General features: G+C 43.6%; 1 protein-coding gene across 2 annotated transcripts in view; it reads right to left on the bottom strand.

Annotated features, from left to right (window-relative positions):
- Nucleotides 1–16,311, bottom strand: part of Camsap2 (calmodulin regulated spectrin associated protein family member 2) — an 86,683-nt gene extending 70,372 nt beyond the window's left edge. Inside the window, exon 1 of one of the 2 annotated variants that reach the window (XM_038348990.1) lies at nucleotides 15,576–16,311. In XM_038348990.1, coding sequence (XP_038204918.1) covers nucleotides 15,576–15,714 — 139 coding nt within the window. In that variant the 5' untranslated portion in view covers nucleotides 15,715–16,311. The remainder of the gene's footprint in view (nucleotides 1–15,575) is intronic. The other variant, XM_038348991.1, reaches the window with a different exon arrangement.
- Between the last annotated feature and the right edge of the window lie 5,538 nt (nucleotides 16,312–21,849).

The following is a 21,849-nucleotide window of genomic DNA, read 5'->3' as shown; positions in this document are numbered from 1 at the left end:
TGAATCCTAAACACCTTTTATGTGTTTAACATAAAAAAGAACACTTATATTGCCCCAAGACACACAGCTATAAATACAGAAATTTAGTTCTAAACAGGTAATACACTAAAAAACGGCTTTGATATTCCAAGATCACAAGGGTGGAAGGTGGAAGATGCAAGGCCAAGGTGCTATTTTCATTATATTAAGGCACAGCATAAACTTTAGATGAAAAGTCTACTTTGAAAACAACCCTGGTAGTACAAGAAGAGTAAGCATTAAGAGCAAAATCAAAGAGTGCTTCAAATGCAGCCAGGTGTGGTGGCGCACACTCAGGCAAATTCAGCACTCAGGAGGCAGAAGCAGGGAGCTATGTGAGTTCAAGGCTACCCTGGTCTACAAATTGAATTCCAGGATATCTAGGACAATCAAGGGCTACACAGAGAAACCTTGTCAACAAACACACAAAACATTACTTCAGATATGCTTACAAGTAGTTTTGTCGGGCAACAGTGGCTCACACCTTTAATCCAAAACTCAGGAGGATCTCTGACTTCGAGGCCAGCATGGTCTATAGTGAGTTCCAGGACAGCCAGGGGTACACAAAGAAACCCTGTCTTTAATCCTCTCCAAAGTATTTTTCAACCATCTAAAGAATGAAAAAAGTTGGGCTGGAGAGATGGCTCAGAGGTTAAGAGCATTGCCTGCTCTTCCAAAGGTCTTGAGTTCAATTCCCAGCAACCACATAGTGGCTCACAATCATCTGTAATGAGGTCTGGTGCCCTCTTCTGGCCCGCAGGCATACACACAGACAGAATATTGTATACATAATAAATAAATATTAAAAAAAAGTTGTTATGATACCAAGCTGATCTCATAAATTTCTGCCTCCAGCCTTAATAAGAAAAGGCTCTCTTTACAACGAACAGCAATAAACACAGAGACATGTGGCTGCTCAAGGTAATGACGGTTGAACTGGTTCAGCCCTAAAGACAATTCATACCCTCTAAGGCAGTGGTTCTCACCCTTCCTAATGCTGCAGCCCTTTAATACAGTTCCTCATGTTGTGGTGACCCCCGACCAAGAAATTACTTTCGTTGCTACTTCATAGCTGTATTTTTCTGCTGTTATGAACTGTAATGTAAATATCTATTTTCTGATGATCTCAAGTGATCCCTGTGAAAGGGTTGGTTGACCCCCAAAAGGGGTTGCGAACCCCAAGTTGCGAACCACTGCTTAAGGTTTGGGAACTATTACAGAAGAAGGAAGGGGTGAAGAGGTGTAAGAGCTGGTGTGAAAGCCATCTTCTGGGCACAGCACGGCCATATTCTCAATCATATTCTCACCACAGCTGGAGCCGCCTGCAATGAGCCCGCACAGACTGAGCCCAGTAACAATACATCACATAACTCACAGGGCCTGCCCTCCCTGCTAAACTCGGCTACACATGGATTCTGGGGGAACAGACACTAGCTAGTTGTGTACGACACTGAGCTAGCCCATCAGGTTCCAATAAATAGCGCTATACCCAGGACACACAGATGGCCCGGATTAAACTCATCAAGTCACAAAGGGAATGGAAGCAAAGGGACTCCTAGGAAGGAGGGCAGAAGGGTTGGGGTTTCAAAGAGCATGGGAGGGGACAGCAATCAAGAGAGGACTGTATACTTGTAGGAACTGTCAGGGGATAAATTCAACAGCAGTTATTTTCTTAAAAAAAAAGAAAAAGAAAAGAAAACCTCCATATTGAGTACTTTGCAGTCATTCTTCTGTCTGAGTGTCCTAAGGGCTGGGATGACAAGTGAGAGCCACCACACCCAACACAAATCCTCAAGGACATCCTTAAGAAAGACTTTCACAGATTACAATGGTTTACACATTATTTTTCAAAATTATTTGGAATTGCATATATTTTTTTGAAAAACAAGCCAAAACAGTATATTAGAAAAGAAACGGGCAAAAAAAGGTAAAATGTTTCGTTCTTTTCTGAACTCTAGAACAAAACGCAAGATAAAAACTTATAATTGCAGAATGGCTGAGTGAAATAGCACTGTGAGAACTGCAAAGGATAGAAGACAAGTTTTCTTGTGTGCCAGGTCTTTATTAGAACCTATCTCAATCGTGTTGCTATCAACTGACTAGATTTCCATTTTGAAATTCACAGACATTGGAAGTGCAGTAGCGACTGTGTTGCTCAGGCAACAGTCTAGAAGAGGGTTAGCTGCCAGTTCATCCATATCCCTGCAAGAGGAACAAATTGCTTAAGACAGTAAGGGGCAGCAGATAGGAGGGGACTGCCTCATTTTTCAAATCTTAAAAGTTTCTGAAATAATTACTAACACTGATATACAAATTCTAAAGACCTCCAACTAAAGGTAAGCCTAACTCTGAACTTTCAATTAGCTGAAAAACATAAAGAGCCATCAATAACAGTAAAAGAAACTCATAGTACTAGTAATCTAAGAAGCTACAATTAAAGATGCTTTTGACATCACACTGTTAAAGGGGGGCTGGAGAAAAGTCCAGAGAGTCCCAGGCTGGCTGCCATGCCTACCAGCCTGAGTCTGAACTGTAACAGTAATTCTAGGGCAGGAGAGGAGGCAGAGGCAGGTCAGAAGGTCACAAGCCAGCTAGCCCAGTAAAGCAGAAACAAGAGTGTCCTGCATCAACAAGGCGGATGTTAAGATCCAACTCCCAAGAGTTTGAATTTTTGCCAATTTTAATTATCCCTAACTTCTACATCTTTCTTTCTGCCCCTTCCTACTCTAATGTCCCTGTTCTGTGTCACTTGGGCACAGAACTATGACAGAGAGCAGGCTCTTGTTACTAAAATAAAGCACAGTCTAAATACAGATGACACCAATTAAGAAGTCCTTCCTCCTCTGGGCTTCACTACCAAGCCATGTGCTGAGTACTGCACGTGCTGCATGGCATGCTCCAGCGTAGGTCACCACTTCACTCCTTCCAGATCATTATGGAAGCACCAACCTACTTAATTCCCTTGAATGCCACAAAAAACCTAAACTCACAGGAGTCAGGTTTCTCAGTGGCCAAGGTGTTACAATATGACGAAGACTAGAAGGAACTTTAGTGTTGTATGAAATAGTAAATGTCAGTATAAATACAGAGTATTTAAAACATACTATACACCGAGAAAAATAAAAAATACATATAGCTATATGTTCTCTGTGTTAACTTTCTGCTAAATTAACATTCCACAGCAATCTACAATCTGTATCTTAGTTTCCCGCATTCTTCCCATCAAAGCCTGGTACAGAGAAAGTACAGGATAGCTTAGAACACCTATGTTCCCACACACACGTGCTTAGCTCTATGTGAGCCTGAGTGCCAGAGAGGAAGCAGATGCTGTGAGAAGTGGTGCCACTGTGTCCAGGGGACGGAGGCTCCAGATGGAGGGAATCCTGCTGGTCAAATCTAGGACGATCTGAGTTACATCAAATGCATAACAATAAAGGATTAAAATGCATTGAATAAAAGATGAACCAACGATTCTCCCCCAACAGATAAGTAAATACATAGGAAAGAAAGAGCTCTTCTTGTAGTAGAGTGCCAATTAATAAATGAGGAGAAATGATAGCAATAATTGTTAGTTTCAGGCAAAATCATTACTTGATGCTAAAATAGTAGGCACAAGTTTACAGAGTCAAATCCCCATAAATTATTAACTAAAAATGGAAAAAAAGAAGCGGGGCTGGAGAGTTGACCCTGTGGTTAAAAGAATGTGCTGTTTCTACAGAAGACCGGGGTTGAATTCCCAGCACTCCCATGGTGGCTCACAACCATCTCTAACTCCACTTCCAGGGGACCCAAAACACTCTCTGACCTCTTCCGGTACAAGGCACACACGTGGTGTACAGTCATACAAGCAGGCAAATCATTCACACATGTAAAATAAAAATAAATCTTTTTTTAAATGTAAAGAATTCATTTTATAGTGGAGAAACTTTGGCAAATGATCACAGCAAACATCCCTGACAGTGAAACAAACACCATGTCATGTGATCTGATTTACTGAGAATACGTATCTTTTGTGGCAGTTTTGCCAGATTTGTATTGCCTTCAACTACTTCAACATTAGACAAATCCAAGTTCAGAGACATCCCGTAAATAACTGACCCATTTTTCTCTAAGATAAAAGTGCATTTTATTTTTTTAAAAAAATTAATGTTGAAGGTTCACACACTGGGAAATAGTGCAAAAGAGGAGTTACCACTTCTCTACCCCAACCCCAGAGCTTCCTGGCATCACTGTAGGAGAGGATGTCAAGTCACTCTGACCTTGGGAGGAACACAGTGGGCAAAGAAACTTTCTTTTGTTTGAACACCTTTCCTTCGGGCTATTTGGCTGGTCTTTAGGTGCCAGGACACCTTTGCCAAGGGCCTTGTGGAACACAGAGATGGTACTACGCAAAGAGGCAACAGGGCACATCTGGTGTAGAAAAACAAATGGTGGCTGTGGCGGTGGTGGTAATCATAAGAGAAGAAAGAAAGAAGACAGAAGGCAGACATTACCAGGGATTTGGGACATGGTCTCTGGTTCCTGAGCTTCTATCAACTTAACTGAGAGAAGTTAAGTTACCCTCTGTTTCTCCAGCTCTAAGCATTCCTATTCTGGAAAACGGTCAGAACCCATGCCAGAATCTCATCACCATTCTAGCCACTCAGACCCAAGGTGGAAGGAGACATCTGCTAAGGAAAGCCCAGCATTCTGGAGCACTGAAGAGGACCACAGGGAAGGAGGTGAGCCAGGCAACTCCTGTAGAAAAATGGTTGCTTTTACCAGGCACACAGTAAAGGTAGATTGGCAAGGACTAACACAGGGGCCAAGGGAAAAGCTTGAGGCACAGCTCAGCATGTAGCTTGGTACTTGGGCTTTTAAAATGTTGCTGTCATGACAGACTACAGAACTATCAAAGATTAAAAGCGAATGTAAACACACTAAGTACGATGCATGATCCATAATTTGACTTTGCAATGAGAAATAAAATAGATAATTAACACTGAAACAAAATTGAACATGGGTTGTGGATTAGAAAATATAGCTAATTTTCTAATTTTTTATGGAGATTATCTAAGAGAATTAATTTATATTTAAAGAAATACAGTAAAATAACTGGGGCATAGTGGTATAATGTCCCCGGTGCATAAATAAAAAAAATCACACATATTTGTATTTGTATTTATCTATATAAGTCACACATACACATATATAAACACATGTATACATGTGTTTGTGTAGAAGGAGGGAAGGGAGAACAGAATGATAAACTGAACAGTATGTTAACACTTGGTAAATCTAGGTGAAGGGAAAAGTATAAGACCTCAAAATGGCCAGGTGGTTGTGGCGCATGCCTTTAATCCCAGCACCAGGTAGGCAGAGGCAGGTGGATCTCTTTTGAGGCCAGCCTGATCTACAAGAGCTAGTTCCAGGGCAGGTTCCAAAACTACAGAGAAACCCTGTCTCGAAAAACCAAAAAAGACCTCAAAATGCCGACTACCAATTTCCTGCCAGACCTGAACATCTTCCAAAGTTCTACATACTAATGAACTAGTGTTCTTCTGCCTGTACAAGCCAGAAACCTAGGAGTCATCATTACTACTATTTTCCCCTCTTTTAACCTTCAAAAAAACTCAGAGCCCAGACTGAATGTTTCCCTTACCATGTCAACTCACATCTCTTTCTTCCATACAATCAGCACTTTTCAATTACTACATTTATTGCTGGTTTTCTCGGCCCATGGTCATTACTGTGTTCATTCCAAAGCATACCCTACTTGGGGCTGAGACAAGGGCTCAGTGGGTAAAACGTTTGCTGCGTAAGCAAAGGAACCTGAGTTCGGATCCTCAGCACCTATGTAAAGGCTGGACATAACAGCACACACCTATGACCCCAGTACTGGGGGAGGAGACAGGTAAGTCTTGGGGATTTTGATGTCAAGCCAGCACAGTCAAAGCGGTGAGCTCCAGGTTCTGAGAAAGCCTGTCTTTAAAAAAAAAAAAAAAAGGTAAAAAGTAACAGAGGAAGACAATGCTGGCCTCTGTGAAAGCACCTGTGCCATGTGCACTTGCATGCGTGCACACACACGATTTTAATTAAAATAAAATTTCAAATTAAATCATTCTTTCTAGTCAAACCCTGCTTATTTTGCATAAGCAAAGTCAATCATGGCACAGAGCCCATCCATCCCAAGGGTTTTCAATTACTTTTTCTTTCTCTGAGGATTAAAATCCTTCCTCTGGCATATAAGAAAGTGCTCTTGTCTCTGCCAGCCACGCTCTGCTTCTAGAAACCAAGTTCTCGTGTACTACAGAGCCTTTGCACATTCTGGTCACCCGCGCTGCAATGTTCTCTCTTCCTATTCTTTATACCCTTTTAGATTCCCAGAGGTCAGTGATTTACAGCATGGTCCAATTATCCCTTTAAGAAAAGAAAAGAATGTACCATTTATCCTGCTGTCCCTTTATCTCAGTGTGCCTTTACTTTAAAGACTATTCAATTCTATTAGAAAAGATGAGTGAGTTTGTAGTTTATAAAACATAACTATGTGTTGAGGTATTTCAAGTAAAAAAAAGTTTAGCAACCAGAGACTCAATAGAATGTATTGAAGTGTTCGTGTTATATGTATACAAACATAGGGAATGGAAAAAATAGACACCCTAATGCTCATGAAGCTCCTAGATACTAAATATTCATGTTACAAATTATACATATATATGGCACTAAATATTAATGATACAGTAAATACAAAGAAAGGGTCCATAAAAATTAATATTCATGAGTACTTAATCCAGCCACCCAACAATGATGTAACTATGGCCTAGATGCTTGCTACCCAAGGAACACAAAATTCATGACTATTCATCAAGCTTACTGGGAAGCTTCAACTGTGGCAGACATGCTCATTCCTCTATTGTCTCTGATAAAGACAGTATGTGTCAGTGACTGTGTTTCCCTAAGGAGCTCCTTGTTGGAATTTCAACTCTTGTCCTGATGACCATACCTAGAGCAGGAAAAACTAAAGTGGCAGAAAGGATGGACATAAAAATATTGTCTATCGCAGAATTTGAAATATGGCTCAACCTGCTTCCACCTTAACCTAATTATATTATCTTTTCCCTCTTGCTTCTTTCTGTAGACTGATGTAACAAGTCATGAGAGTGAGCTTTCATGTTATTTTCTCTGCTTTCTCTTCCAGGACCTCTGGGACGGGCTGCCTGGTATGTGCTTAGAGGTTATTACTGTATCAGGGTAATTTCCCACACAGCAGTTAGGGCAACCAAGTAATACAGGGAAGTTTCTTTCTTTCTTTTCTTTTCTTTTTTTTTTTTCTTCAAGACAGGGTTTCTCTGTGTAATAGCCTTGGCTGTTCTGGAGCTCACTTTGTGTGACCAGGCTGGCCTCAAACTCTCAGAAATCTGCCTGCCTCTGCCTTCCAAATGCTGGGATTAAAGGTGTACGCCACCAAGCCTGGCAGGAAGAAGTTTCTTTTTAAAGGGGCATTCCAATGAGCAGAAGACATTATGATAAAGTGACAGACAGATATGACATATAACCTGGTTAAAACAAAATCCACATACACAAACCCATTTTTTTAAAAAAAAAAAATTTAATGTAAACTATTCTCTAAATCAAAGTATCAACTCAGAAACACAGAAGAAAATAAACTTGTTAAACAACTCTCTGGAGATCTAAAGAATAAAAAATTTCATTCCTACAAAACTACCACCTGGGGCGTAGAGGCAGAAGTATCCGGAGCCGAACGTCATCTTTAGCTACAAATGTGCAAGGCCAGACTGGCTTCCTAAGACCCTGTCTCAAAACAACAGCGTACAAGATTTCCTTTTATCAGAGTGTACTGCGGCGAACACCGTGATGACATTTGAAGGAAGTGTGTTTCTGTCCTTCTCCAGCCCTCATTTCTCTTACCCCCATGCTTCCCTGTTCCCGACTCGCAGCCTCCCCACATGACTCTTCTCATCTGTCATGTCCCACGTGACCTTCTGCCAACCCTCTACCTTTCTTCATCGCCTATCACCCGCCTCTTGGACTCCTTTCCAGAATTTAGACTTCTCCCACATGTATGTCCTGCATATGTTATAAGCAGGATCTGTACATTTAGAAGAACATGAGATTTGTTTTTCTGAGTCTAGGTGACCACACTTATATTATGTAATTATTATTATACTTTCTAGATTCATCCACTTTTTCTTTTCCAATTTCATGATTCATTTTTCTTTAACATATGTACCACATTTTCATTATCCATCTGTTGATGACCATTTAGAGTGGTTCCATTTCCCTGCTCTAAGGAATAAAATAATAAACACGGATGTGCAAGTGTCTCTGTGGAGGATAGAGAGTCCTTCGGGTTTGTTTCCAGAGGTAGTATAGCTGAAACCCAAGGCATTTTATTGAACAAATAGTCTGCTTTCTCCAACAAGCAAACTGCAAGAAAGACAAAATAAGACAGAGAGGGAGTCTATGTATTTGAAAAACAAAGACAAACTTGGACCGAATGGCCCCTTTGCAGACCCTGGCAAGGACAAGCAAACAACGAAAAGAAGGACTGTATGAAACAGTCTGAAATGCTACTAACACTGATGCCTTGGGGTGGGACTCTGGTGAGGACAGTGACATGGTTACAGTTTAAAGAGAGTTTGGCTTTGGACAGATAGAGCAGTTTCAGATTTGCTTTAACTAACTGGTGGGAGTGGAGTGAAAGTATTTACAGATGGAGTAAGACTGGTCACAAGTTCAGGGCTGTGAAGGTAATGAGGCCACAAAAGCTTATTGTTAGTATACATAAATGAGATTTCATCAAATGGTTTTGTTTAAGGAAAAGAAAAAAGCAAGATAAGAATGCAGAACTTTCACGTAATTGTCAGTAAAGGGCTCAGAACTGTGGGTCCTGCTGACGCCTGGACCACCTACAGCTATTTTGTACCATGACAACCAGAGAATAAAACCCAGCCGTGATGAAGGGTACAGCTAAAGGAATCAGGGAAAAACAAGACCTGAAAACTCAAATCCAAACCCATCCTACTTTAGGACTCTTGTAGTTTTATAAACCAATACATGCTCCTTATTGTCAGTCAATTTGAGGCGGGTTTTCCATTAATTACAAATGAAACTATCTCCTACCCACTTTCATCCGAGTCACATCTGTCCACATGTACTAGCTTAAACATCCAGTATATCCCCATCATAACTTTTAGTCCTACTCAAATCCATTTCCTAGTCTATTTTCCAGATTTCGTTTTCCTTTATGATAACATGCATGTAACATGAAGTATACCTTTCAGCCTTTTTGAAGTGTACTCATTGACAGCTTCTGAAAAATATTTCTGATGAGCTACCTTGCCCAGAATACAAACTGAGTAGGTCAGGGTGCCAGGCAGGAAGGAAAATTTTCAGTAGATTTAGCTGGATGGTCAAAGATAATTTTACTATCCCCTCTATGCCTGCTTCTTCACTTATTTTAAAAAAAGAAAACTACATTCTGGCTTTCAGTATGGATACTCTTTAGACTTTAATGTACAAATACCATTTTAACCTGACAATGTGTTACACCAGCAGGTGCAGAGAACACTATGGAATCTGGACAAGAACTGAGGATGCTGATAAAATTCTATAATATACAAGAGAGGCCCTAGAATGAAGCATTGCCTGATCAATAGTTCTATAGTTGGGAAACCCTAATTTAGAGACTTAGGGGAAGAAATAACATATCTGCTCAACAGGGTTGCTCTCAGAAAAATGTAAAATGTAAAATGCTTTGAATAGTAATTAGCTCAAAGTACATGGTATAATAAAATAATGGCTTTTATTTTAATTCAGTGCATTTAGGATAATTTATCTACTAGCAACAACAAAACCCGATCGTAAGTACCACTGTGCACTAATTTACCTTTCAGACTAGTTTTCCCTCCACTTCACTACATAAACCTTGCCAAATCTGTTGCTTCACTACCACCACCTAGATGTCCCACCTCCATGGCCTGCATCCAAACCATTTTCTCCATCTTCAATGCCTATTTCAGGGTCTTGTTTCAACCAGCCTCCTTTACTACAGAGATCTGACTTCAGACTGCTGAGCTGAAAGTGATCTCCCTGGACTAGCCTCCAGCACCACTCCCCAACCGTATCAGTCTCTCTGAATGGCACTGTGGCCACTGTAAGCCTCTTATCCTGAACTATACTGTAGTTAGACTTTCCTCTTTGCTTAAACCACTGTCCAGCAAACACCCTTCCTCCCAGGGCCTCAGTGCTAGTATCCTTTCTTCTAAGAAAAAAAAGTAAACATTTATTATTTATTTATTTATTCGGGGAAGAAAGGAAGGCTTGTCTCATGGTGCATGTGTGAAAGTCAAAGAACAACTTGCCAGGGTCAGTATCTCCTTCCACCACGTAGTTCCTAGGGCTCGACCTCAAGCTGAGCCAGCTCACTGGCCTGTACGCTCTTACAATACAACTCTTAACTGATCGCTGACTCTGCCTCCTTTTCCTCTAAGTCTCACTCTTGAAATTGTGTCTTTAACCTTTGCCTTGTCCTCTACAATCACACCCACCTGCAGCTTCAGTTGCACTGTCACTATCCACAGCATTCTCCAGTCTCGGCTTTGGAGTCACACTGCAGTCTCAGCTCTGTTTGTAACTACCCACGTTACCAGATTTCTCAGACAACGTATTTGGACCTATCTATCTAGCTCAAAAATATCAAAAGTATCTGCATTCCCACCCAACCTGCTGCTCCTCTGTTAACTGGTGTCACAGTTTACCTTCCCAGTCACAAATCTCCAAATTTCACTTTCTCTAAATCCTCGGATGGCCTTATCCTCATTTATACTCTTCAAAATCACCCATGGATGCCTGGCAATGGTGGTGTGGTGGAGGAGGGTCATCTGTCTATGTTACTTTCATTGGTTAATAAAGAAACTGCCTTGGCCCTTTAATAGGACAGAAAATTAGGTAGGCGGAGTAGACAGAACAGAATTCTGGGAGAGAGAAGGCAGATGCTTCAGGCAGTCGCCATAGGCAGTCTCCATGCCTCTCCTCTCTGAGATGGACGCAGGTTAAGATCTTTCCTGGTAAGCGACCACCTCGTGGTGCTACACAGAATACTAAATATGGGTTAAAGCAAGATGAGAGAATTAACCAATAAGAGGCTGAAACTAATGGGCCAGGCAGTGTTTAAAAGAATACAGTTTCCGTGTAATTATTTCGGGTGGAAAGCTAGCCGGGTGGCGGGATGCAGCCCCACCGCTCCATCTACAGTGGTGCACGTCTTTAATCCCAGCACTTGGGAGGCAGAGGCAAGCAGATCTCTGTGAGTTAGAGGCCAGCCTGGTCTACAGCACATCCAGAACAATTACACAACCCTGTCACGAAAAACAAAACAAAACAACAACAACAACAACAAAAATCACCCACGTATCCCAAATTCAGTCCTTTAGAAATACTAAGGATTCAATTTCTGCAATATTTCTCTGCCTCTTGCTTCTTTTCCCTTCCTTTGGCCCATGGAATGTTCTTAACTAGTAAAAGCACACAGCAAGTCAGACTTCCCTGGTTTTGATCCTGGTTCCATTGGTTTGGTGCCTTTGGATAAACTCCAAAAGCCACAAGTCTCATTTTCCTCCCCAGTAAAACTGGGATGAGTAACAGTTTCCACCTCTTGAGGCCATCAGGAGGATTAAAATGAGATACTATATGAAGTGTATGACACCCAGTAACTGCTCAATGAATACAGCAGATTTATTATTATTTCCACCCCACCTTGAGCCCTCATTACCTCTTGCCCAGACTCTTGCAATAATGTCCCAAATGGCCTCTTTGTACTGAGTCTCTTTTTCACCTCATGGCTACTCATTCCTTGTAAATATTTAGAAGCCAGGACTTCTATGAGAATTTAACAATATCTGCCAGGACATAAAAGAAATGGGACAAGGTATATTATGACAGCAAATGATATTATATCACTAACTAGATGGGATAAGAAAAGGGGGCTGGGTAGATGACGCTGTCTTTAAGTACAAGTGCTTGTTATACAAGTCTGAGGACCTGAGTTTGGATCCCACACAAAAAGCCAGGGTTGGTGGAAGCACACACCTATAAGGCCAGCACTGAGAGGGAAGAAAAGTGAAGATCCCTGGAGTTTGCTAGCCAGTCAATCTAGCCAGATTGGTGAGCTGCAAGTTCAATGAGAAATCTTGTCTCAAAAAGAGGAGGGCAGTTTTGCCTATGGCCTTCACAGACACACGCGCACACATGAATGTGTACCTACACACACATACACACAAAAGACAATACAGCTACTAAGGTTAAAATGAGAAATTGGCACTACAAATTGGGTAGGCCTTAAGGGGGGTATGATGGCTCCCGTTTGCAATCACAGCACTCCAGGGACTGAATAAGACAACTCACATAAATTCCAAGCTAGCCAGAACTGTACAGCAAGAACCTGTGTCAATACACACACACACACACACACACACACACACACACACACCAGGCATAGTGGTGCATGCCTTCAATTCCAGCACTTAGAAGGCAGAGACAGGAGGACCTGTGTGATTCCAGGCCAGTCTGGTCTACATAGTGAGTATGAGGCCAGCCAGGATTATATAGTAAGACCCTATCACACCACACCACACCACACCCACCCACCCACCCACCCCCCCCACACACACACACAAGTATGGGAAGGAGAGAGGGAGTGGGATTCACTCCAAGAGCTTCTACAGCCATCAGCTGGAAGAGTCAAAAGAACAAAACATGGAAGGTAATCTCAGTTATGTTGCTGCTTGAATGTGCTGTTTCCAAACACAGTAGCGGTCGTCACTCAGTTCAGCCTCTCTAGGCTACAGAGACACGGTCTTTCATAAACCACACTAATGAATACATACACTCTCTAAAAGATGGAGCCTTTGGAATATTTTTCAGGACAAGAAGAGTATTATTCATGCAAATACCTCTTATCTGCTTTCTAGGTATCACAATGTCAGTGTCTCTTATTGGTTTTACAATTCAATTAATTTATTCTTTGTCCAAAATTAATTCTGCATTAATCATATTGAATTGCATTTTCAACATACAGTTCTAAAGCTGATATTTTGTATAACAAAAGTTAGGAAGGGACAAGTAAGATTGTTTAGTGGATAAAGGCCTGCTGCCAAGTCTGACAGAGTTCCAGCCCTGGAGCCCACATGCTAAAGAGAGAGCCAACTCCAGCAGGTTGGCCTCTAATGGGTAGGTGTGTGATGTGTGCACAGCATATAAATGTTTTAGAAATAAGTTATTTCTAAAACTTTGAACATTTCTAACAACAACAACAACAAAAAGCCTGTACATTATATTAAAAATGTTGGGTCAACATTTTGAATAAATGAATAAAATTATTAGCTTTGAAATATTTGCCTATTAACCTTTTTGTGTTTATGGCAAGTACAAATGTAGCAAAAAACTTTTTAAAAAATCTTACTTTTTTTTCTAGTCACTCTATGTAAGTTTATGTTTTAAAGATTGTCAATAGGAGCTGGAGAGATGGCTCAGTGATTAAGAGCACTGGCTGCTCTTGCAGAGGACCCAGGTTCAATTCCCAGCACCCGCACGGCCGCTCACAACTGTCTATAACTCCAGTTCCACAGGATCCAACACCCTCACACAAATATACATACATGCAGTTAAAACACTAATCCACATAAAATAAAAACAATAATAAAACAAAAAAGCCTGTCAATAAAGCAAAGCAAAGGTGATCGTGGTGGCACACATCTCTAGCCCAGCACTGAGGCCTAGCACTAAGGCAGCATTACTATGAATCTGAGGTCAGTCTGAGCTTCACAGCAAGTACCAGGTCAGGTGAATACACACAGTGAGACGGACGGGATGTCTCAGAAAACATGTGCGCGCGCGCACACACACACACACACACACACACACACACACGCACACACGCACCTTAAAAAAAATCTATCAATTTGTAAGTTACTCTCTTAAGGTCCTCCTCAGATCTTTTTATCCATGTCACTGGCTGCCCTGGCTCTCTCCTGTGCAAATGTGAGCACACTGACAACCAGAGCTGTGAATCCTGCGCAGAGCACCGGCAGAAATAAGGCAGGTTGCACTGACAGTGTAGTCCCATACTTGCTTTCTCAAGTGTGTTCCAGTACTCCAGAATCCAGTGACCGGCCTGACATACATCCCGAAAGTAGGGCAAGTCTGCTCAGAAGCCTCTGGGAGAGGGAACAGCACAGCGTTCACTTTTGTGCCACAAGCACCTCTCAGTTTCAGATGGCGAAAATGCCCCGGGTCCTCTCCATCTTCTAGCTTCCACACAGGAAACGCTGCCAATTTCCCTGTTTCTCACTTAGAGCCGCATCAGTTCTCCAAATAGATACTTAGTATACTGCTTCCCATTTCTTATATCAGTTTTTTTTAAAAAGTATTATCTGTGCTTCCTATTAGACATAAAAATTCCTTCTAAACTAACAAACACGTTTCTAAATGGGGTAATTCATCTACTCTTTAACCCAGATGTACAAGTCCTGAAAACACTGGCCTATGTGTAAGGCTAAACAAAAAAGCAGGATTAAACCATTTAGCCACATATCTTCACAGTCCTCAAACTGGAAACCAGTCACCCTCCATGAAACATCCAGAGAACATTTTGCAAGCACTGAAGAACTTCACTAATTTTTTTAAGCATTCCACAACATGAGTTCCTAAAGCAAGAGCTAAGGAATTATCGCAGGAGGCCCCTTTCCTGTTATTCTGCAAAGACTGGGTTATGGAGGGAGTGTTTAATTGCCACGGTACTACAGGATTTTTGTGTCAACAGCATATGCCTCCCTCAAACCCCCAAGAAACCACTTCTACATCAAAAAGAAAACCTCAAAGCAGGGAGGTTTTGTTTATCTGATTTTATGACATCAAAATACATTTAGAAAAAAGGAATATGCCCCGATGATATTAAGTGAAAACAGCACCATACAGTCAGAAAACTAAAACTGGTTTTAATGGGTGGCTTAACAAGGATTTGAAATGTGTACGGAAGGGTGGCAGAGGAATAAAGAATGACAGCAAAAATTAACACTGCACTTCAACAGAGACCACCTTTCACCCTATAAAGCCTGAAGAGCAGCCACCATGACAAATGTCAAAATCAATATAGCACCATAGACCATCCGCCTTCTTCCAATAATAAACTCAGATTTCTTGGTAGGGTAATCACAATTATGACTGAGAGGGAAGTGTATGCAGCACAATGAGGAAAACACCACAAATTGAAGCCATTTTAGGAAAACACGACAATTTGCTCGTTGAATTTACACACACACACACACACACACACACACACGCTATTCAATAAAAAAATCTGGACAACCCATCTCTCGATCAGTCAAGGGCATCTCATTTAAGACCAAACCTGCCTTCTTTCTTTTTCCTAGTGCTGGTCTCCCATCATCTCCCAGAACCTGTACCGGAAGACATACATGGGGGAAGGGGTGGAATCAGGAACAAAAACCGGGATGTGGACACCATCGGGAGGAAGAGGAAGACAAGACACCACTTACCTGTCCCAAAGGCTTTGGCCACCAGCCAGGCCAGATTGCAGGCGATTTTGGCCCTGGAGAAGTCATAGTGGTCAAAGGGCTTGATGGCTGGAACAATGAACGTCCTTCTCATCTCCCGCGGGTCTGCAGCATCCCCCATCTTTCACGGCGGCTGGTCGGAACGGCAGGACGACAGCCTTCACATGGTGTGGCGGAGAGGGACTTCAGATCGTCCGCGTCGGTCGCGGCCCTCCGGAGCGCCGGGCGCGGAAAAACTCAGCTGCGCTCGTCGCGAGCCCGCCGCCGCCCGCGGGAGCCGCCGCGGCCCCGGGCATAGACGTGAGGCGGCGCCGGGCCGCGCTTGCTCCAGCCCCGGTCTGCCCCGCCGCCTCCCCTTTGTCTCCGTTTAGTCACACGGGCTCGGAGGAGGGTGGCGGCTGCGAGGGCCCGGAATGCTCGGGCGGGGGCAGCCTGGACGTTCACGTCGCGGACAGTGTCCCGGCCATGGCGGAGCGCGCACGCCCCGCCTCACTCACGGCCGCCCCTCGGGCCGCCGGACCCGCCGCGGAAAACGTCAGAATCGCTGCAGCGCGCGAGCCGCCCGCGGCCCGGCGCTTCCCCGGCGCTCCCGTCGCCGCCGCCCGCCTCCTCGGCGAAACTCACGGCCGAGGCAGCGGCCCGGAGGAGGCCGCAAATCACGGGCCCGCGGCTCCTGCCTTATCGGGCTCGCCCTCGTATTTTCCGCTACCCCTCCCGATGCCGGCCGCGTCGCTCCCCTCCAGCCGCCGCCGCCGTCGCCGCTGCGGTTTTCCGGCTGCGGCACTGGATGGAAAGAGCAGATGGGGAGACTGAGCATGCGCCTGGCGCGCCCGGCCCCGCCCCCGCCGCTGCCTCGCGTCGCCGCGCGCACTGAGCATGCCCAGCCCGCGCCGGGCTCCGCGCCCCTGTCCATTAATCAACAGAGTGCCCGCTTGAGTGGACGTCCTGTACGTCCCCGGCTTCGGGCTGCCGCCGCTGACACTGTTGGAGGAGGCCAGGAGAGAAAGGGAAGAGAGAGGCTGTTTCCTCCAGATACACGTGGTCCAGCCGAGAGAACTCATATTTATTCCAAATGCTGCATATGTCACACACGTATTGCTACGAACCTGCCTTGCTCACCTTCTTAGTCCTTGCAGTAACCCTGAGAGATAGGTGTTACAGCTGGTTGACCACGAAATTATGGAGGGATGCAGTGCGTTAAAGCACCCACGGGGTTTAGCCAGGGTTGAAGGTCAGTTTAAAGTCTCCAAACCTGTATTGGAGTTATATAAAGACATTTTAGCTTGATATTCCCCACCGAAGTTTTCTAAGTGAGGGGACAGTTTTTCGGTGCCTTCTGTTTCCTCATAGAAAGAAGCAGAAATCGTTTCACACACACACAAAAATATCCACAATTATGATTTGTTGTAGATTTCTATGAATCCGTTTCTATGAATTCGTTTGGTTCCCCGAGATGGGCATACTTTCTCAAACCTGTGGTCACTCTGTCCTTGTGATTTTAAGCCCCTCCACAAACTCCCTCCAGAAAGCCTTCCCTAATAATAACTGCCAACTTCCTAAGCAAAGCTGCCATATAGGCCCCTCCTGAATTGTTTCCAGAGCAATGCATATCCTCTATGCTATCACTCTTGCCACACTGTATGCCAGTCACTAACTGTCATTCACACAGATGACATTGTCTATCTCTAGCACTATATGATGCTCACCCTAACAGTGGTTGCGCTGTTAATGGGTGGATGTTACTGTAGTTAATACTGAGTTTGGTTAACTCGGTTATACTGAGTTTTGGTAGTTCCTTGAGTCTTATTTTAACACACTGTACTCTAATTTCAATTATATAATTCTAGAGAACTAAGACTCAGAAAAGCGTCTTGAATTGCAGATATAGTAGAGGCACACTCACAGTTTGAATCCAGAACTATCTTACTTTACACAACTAGGGCCTCCTCGTTATTATCAGTCGTTTATTATTATCCATTATTATCAGGGAAGACATATGAAAGATGAGGGGGACCCTACTAACTCTGTTGGCAAGCCCCTCCCTTTTGATTCTGCTTAATCCCTAGAAACACTTCTCTCTGAACCCCATAAGGCGTTACAGATAAGCCCCACTAACAATGCAGAGCAGGGGAAAAAGTGCCAATAGTAACAGTATGCCATTGGGGGATTGGCATATTTTTTCAGTAATTCAATTACTATTAATAGGGTTTTTCTCATAGGCAAGGCCCTTTGTAAAATTAACATATAAATAGCCAGTTTCCGCATCTATGTGATGAAATGGGCACTAATTATCTTCCTGTTCTAGGTGTAGGACTGAGGATCATAGAGATCGAGTGGCGTGACCAAGCTTTCTGGGTCCACTTGTATCGGATTCTAGCCTCACATTCAAGTCCAGGTCTTCTGTCTTCTGTCTCCACGCCTCACTTTTCTGGGCTTCTTCTTCTTCTTCTTCTTCTTCTTCTTCTTCTTCTTCTTCTTCTTCTTCTTCTCCTTCTTCTCCTCCTCCTCCCTCCTCCTCCTCCTCTTCTTCTCTCTCTCTCTCTCTCTCTCTCTCTCTCTCTCTCTCTCGATAGTGGCTGCTGGCACATATACAAATAAGCAGCAAGTAGTGTAAAATTGGCACATGCTGTAAGAGATTAAAAACAAAAGCACAGCAAAAATATATGGGTTGGGGGTACTTGGAAGGTGTCTTAGAGACTTCTGTTACATCTAATGTTCTTAAACCCAATTTCAACTGGATTCTAGCACACTCATATCAAGTTAAAAGAAATCTGTAGCCTAGAAAAAGAAAGTGATACTGAAATACTATGAATCTACAAGCAAATAGAAGATTCTCAAAGCCCGACCAGACCGAGTCACCTTTGTGCTGCCCATGATCAAGCACAGCCCTGTGCGCAGACGGGGTTGAATCCCACTGAAAACCATTTCAACCTAAATAAACTGCACGAGGAAGAGAAGAAGACAAAGTCAGTGGTTGAGACTTGTCCCTTGATTGAACAGTGATGCCTAGTAAGGATACTATTACTATGACCCCAATTGGGATGGAGTATGTTTAGGAATGAGGCAGGGAGGGAGGCACTGAAACAATGAGCAGCTTTTACTTTCAGGGAGGCTGTGAAACAACTCGGGGTCACAGAGGGAGGCTGCCATTAACAAGGAAACACCCTGAGTACAAAGGAGGAAGATTCATTTTCAGGGTGGCGGACACTCTAATAGGGTGCTCTTTGTGACACCTTCAGAATGCTCCTTTTTAAAGCTGGAAATCTCTGCGGACTATCACTGTCGAAAAGAAATGCTCTCCTCTGCCTTCTGGCGACAACTGACTTTGTTTGAAACGAAAACAAAGCCCAGTGATTCTTTGGGCCTGTTCATCCAACTGCACAGCTTTCCTTCTGCTTTTCATTTCTGTGTCTGGGGTCTCAAGTCCATCAGGTGCTCCTATCCCCATGCATACACCACTTTCTTCTTTATCTTGTTTCCCTCCTGTTTCCTGGAAACCCGAAAATGCCAAGCAGGCTTCTTTCCTTATGGTCATCCTCTACTTCTGCCTTTCAATAGACTTCTGTTTCTTCATTCACTCCTCAGCCAGTGCTGATGGAGCTCCCAAGTGCTGAATTAGACAGCTGAAGAAGAAGCTGCCTTAGCTGGGCGTGGTGACATGGGCCTGTAATTCCAGCACTGCATAAAAGAGGTGAAGATAGGAGGATCAGAAGTTCAATGCCATCCTAGGACACATGAATTCAAGGCCAGCCTGAGTTACATGAGACTCGTCTCAAAAACAAGGAAAGAAAAAGAGGGGGGTGGGGAGAAAAACTACAAGGAAGAGAGGAAGCAGCGAAAGCAAATTCTTACTGAGACAGCGTGGAAACACAGAGCCCCCGTGATCCTAAAAGCCCAGTCTGTCTTCACTGTGTCAAATAACCTTGTTATTTCCCCTACAGAAAATGTCATCATAGCATAGCTCAGGTGACAGTGCTTGTGTAGCACGTAAGATGTCCTGGATTTGACCTCCAGCATTGGGCCTGGGGGCACACACCAGGAATCCCAGTTCTTGGGAAGTAGAAAGAGAGGAAGATCAGGAGGTCAAGGCTATCCTGGTGTGCACAGTGAGCTTGAAACCAACCTGGACCACTTCAGACCCTTCTTTTCAAAAGAAAGTGAGAAAGGGAGGGGCAGGAAGGAGTGGGACAGAGCACTGATATTATTTTGAAGAGTGTATGTGTGTGTTCGCAGATCATTCAGAGTTAACAGTGATAGCAGCTAGCACTCACTGGGCACTCTCTGGGCACCAGGCTGTGTTCGCTGTCCGTTAACTTACTTAATCTCATCACAGCCCTGTGATCCTCATTTGACTGCTAAAACCACTGAGAAGAAGGCATAAGTAATTAGAAGACCTTAGGTTGTTGAAATTTAGGAGCGAGACTGTAAGAAATACAAATCATCTAGGTTAAGAATAGGGATTGGAAATACAGCTAAAGAGTAGATCACTCAATATTCACAGGGTCTTGGGTTTTACCACAAGCATACACACAGACATATACAGACAGACACACACATGACTCTCTCTCTCTCTCTCTTGCGCGCGCGCACGTGCGCGTGCACACACACACACACACACACACACACACACACACACACCCCAAGTGGAGGGATGTATGGGAACTCTTAACTAATCAATGACAATAATGGGTTTCGTTGGATGTGTAGCTGCCTCTGCCTCTGATAAGCCAGTGAGATCAGCATCTGTACCATGTATCATTTCTAGATACGGCTGTGACTGTCATCTGAGGAGCTAATAAGCTTTCACAAGAATTACCTCATCAGTCTTGACAACAGTTCTAGTGTGGTATGATGTCTAGTGTGTGCTTGGCATGACAGAAACACTCAGAGACCACATAACTTCCCAGAACCATGCCATGACTCAGCGTCTGCACAGAATAGAGAAAGCTGGCCCCGGGGTCCCAGGCAGCACTGGAATTCCCTGGCATCCTATAACAACAAATTGTTCCTTTATTTATTCCTTATGCGAACCAACTTTCCTGAGTAACCAGTACTAAGTTAAAGCTGCCATCATTTTTGAACACCATTGAAGACAGGTAAGAGCGTTCAGAGGTACCTAAGAGATTACTGGGATGCAAGTAAAGACCCCAGGCCAACCCTGTTCTTTATTTGTGCTGTGTGGCTGTCAGAACCACACCTCTCTCAGATTTCTACTGTTATAGCAGTAGGTGGGCCCAGGCAGCATCTGAGGTACCGCCTGTGTCAACAGTTACCATGGAGAGGCATCTCTGTATCTTTCCAGATTACAACTGAAGGTCAAATAGGTCATGTGCCTGGCACTCAACCTTTAAATCTTGAGTTACTTTTATACTTCCACGGAGTTTTATTGTGCAGAAAGTTTAAGGGAAATTGCAGAGCAGGAAACAGGACCTTCCAGCGAAGCTTGAGATCAAACGCCAAAGGGAAGAACTCTGGAGAGAGGGGGGATGGAAGCAAGCATTGTTGATTAAATACAGAACCCTGTGAGGTTTAGTTAGCACATCAGCAGAGCCTGTAGACACCAACAAGGGTTAGAGTTTTTAGAACAACCTCTAGAGAGCTAGGAAGAGTTTTCTTTTTTACCAATTTGATAGGTACAAGCCCAAGCCCACTGGTAGAAAACTGATCAGATAGGAGTACACAGGGGTCCACAGCAGCATACCGAGAGATCGCCAGAACATCAGATGGTTGAGTAAAAGGAGGAAAATATGGAACAGCCTTAGAATGACAGCACATTCTATATGCGCATACATATACATATTTTTTAGTTAGCTGAAGATGTAGCTCAGTGGTAGTACATGCTCCTAGCTCGCAAGAGGCTCAAGATTTGACCTCCAGCATTGCAGGACAAACAACATGTGGAACAACCTGGATAACTCACGGACACTTGTAGTTAAGGAAAAGAGGGGACGCCCTTTGTTTTTTTGTTGCTTTTGCTTCATTTTGACTCATTTGCACCTTTAGCCCAAATAACTGACAGCTTCTTTGATGTGATGCTTGCCCACATCTTGGAAACATCTTTCCTGCTCTCTCCACACTGCCGAGACCGTTCCCACGGAGCCGGCACCCGATACCTTGTTGTGACTCTTGGGCTCTTGCTCCTTGGCTTCTTTGGCATGCAGGCCTTGTGAGGGCCCCTTTGTTCTGACGCCTGTCTCCTGGCAGGTTCTGTGGCCTTCCAGTCAGCACCTGGTTCTCTCACTTTGCAATTCCCTCA

The sequence above is a fragment of the Arvicola amphibius genome, chromosome 12 (assembly GCF_903992535.2).
Source record: "Arvicola amphibius chromosome 12, mArvAmp1.2, whole genome shotgun sequence".
NCBI classification, from domain to species: Eukaryota; Metazoa; Chordata; class Mammalia; order Rodentia; family Cricetidae; genus Arvicola; species Arvicola amphibius.
The sequence above is the reverse complement of the archived record's forward strand: the minus strand, read 5'-3'. Positions and strand labels throughout refer to the sequence as shown.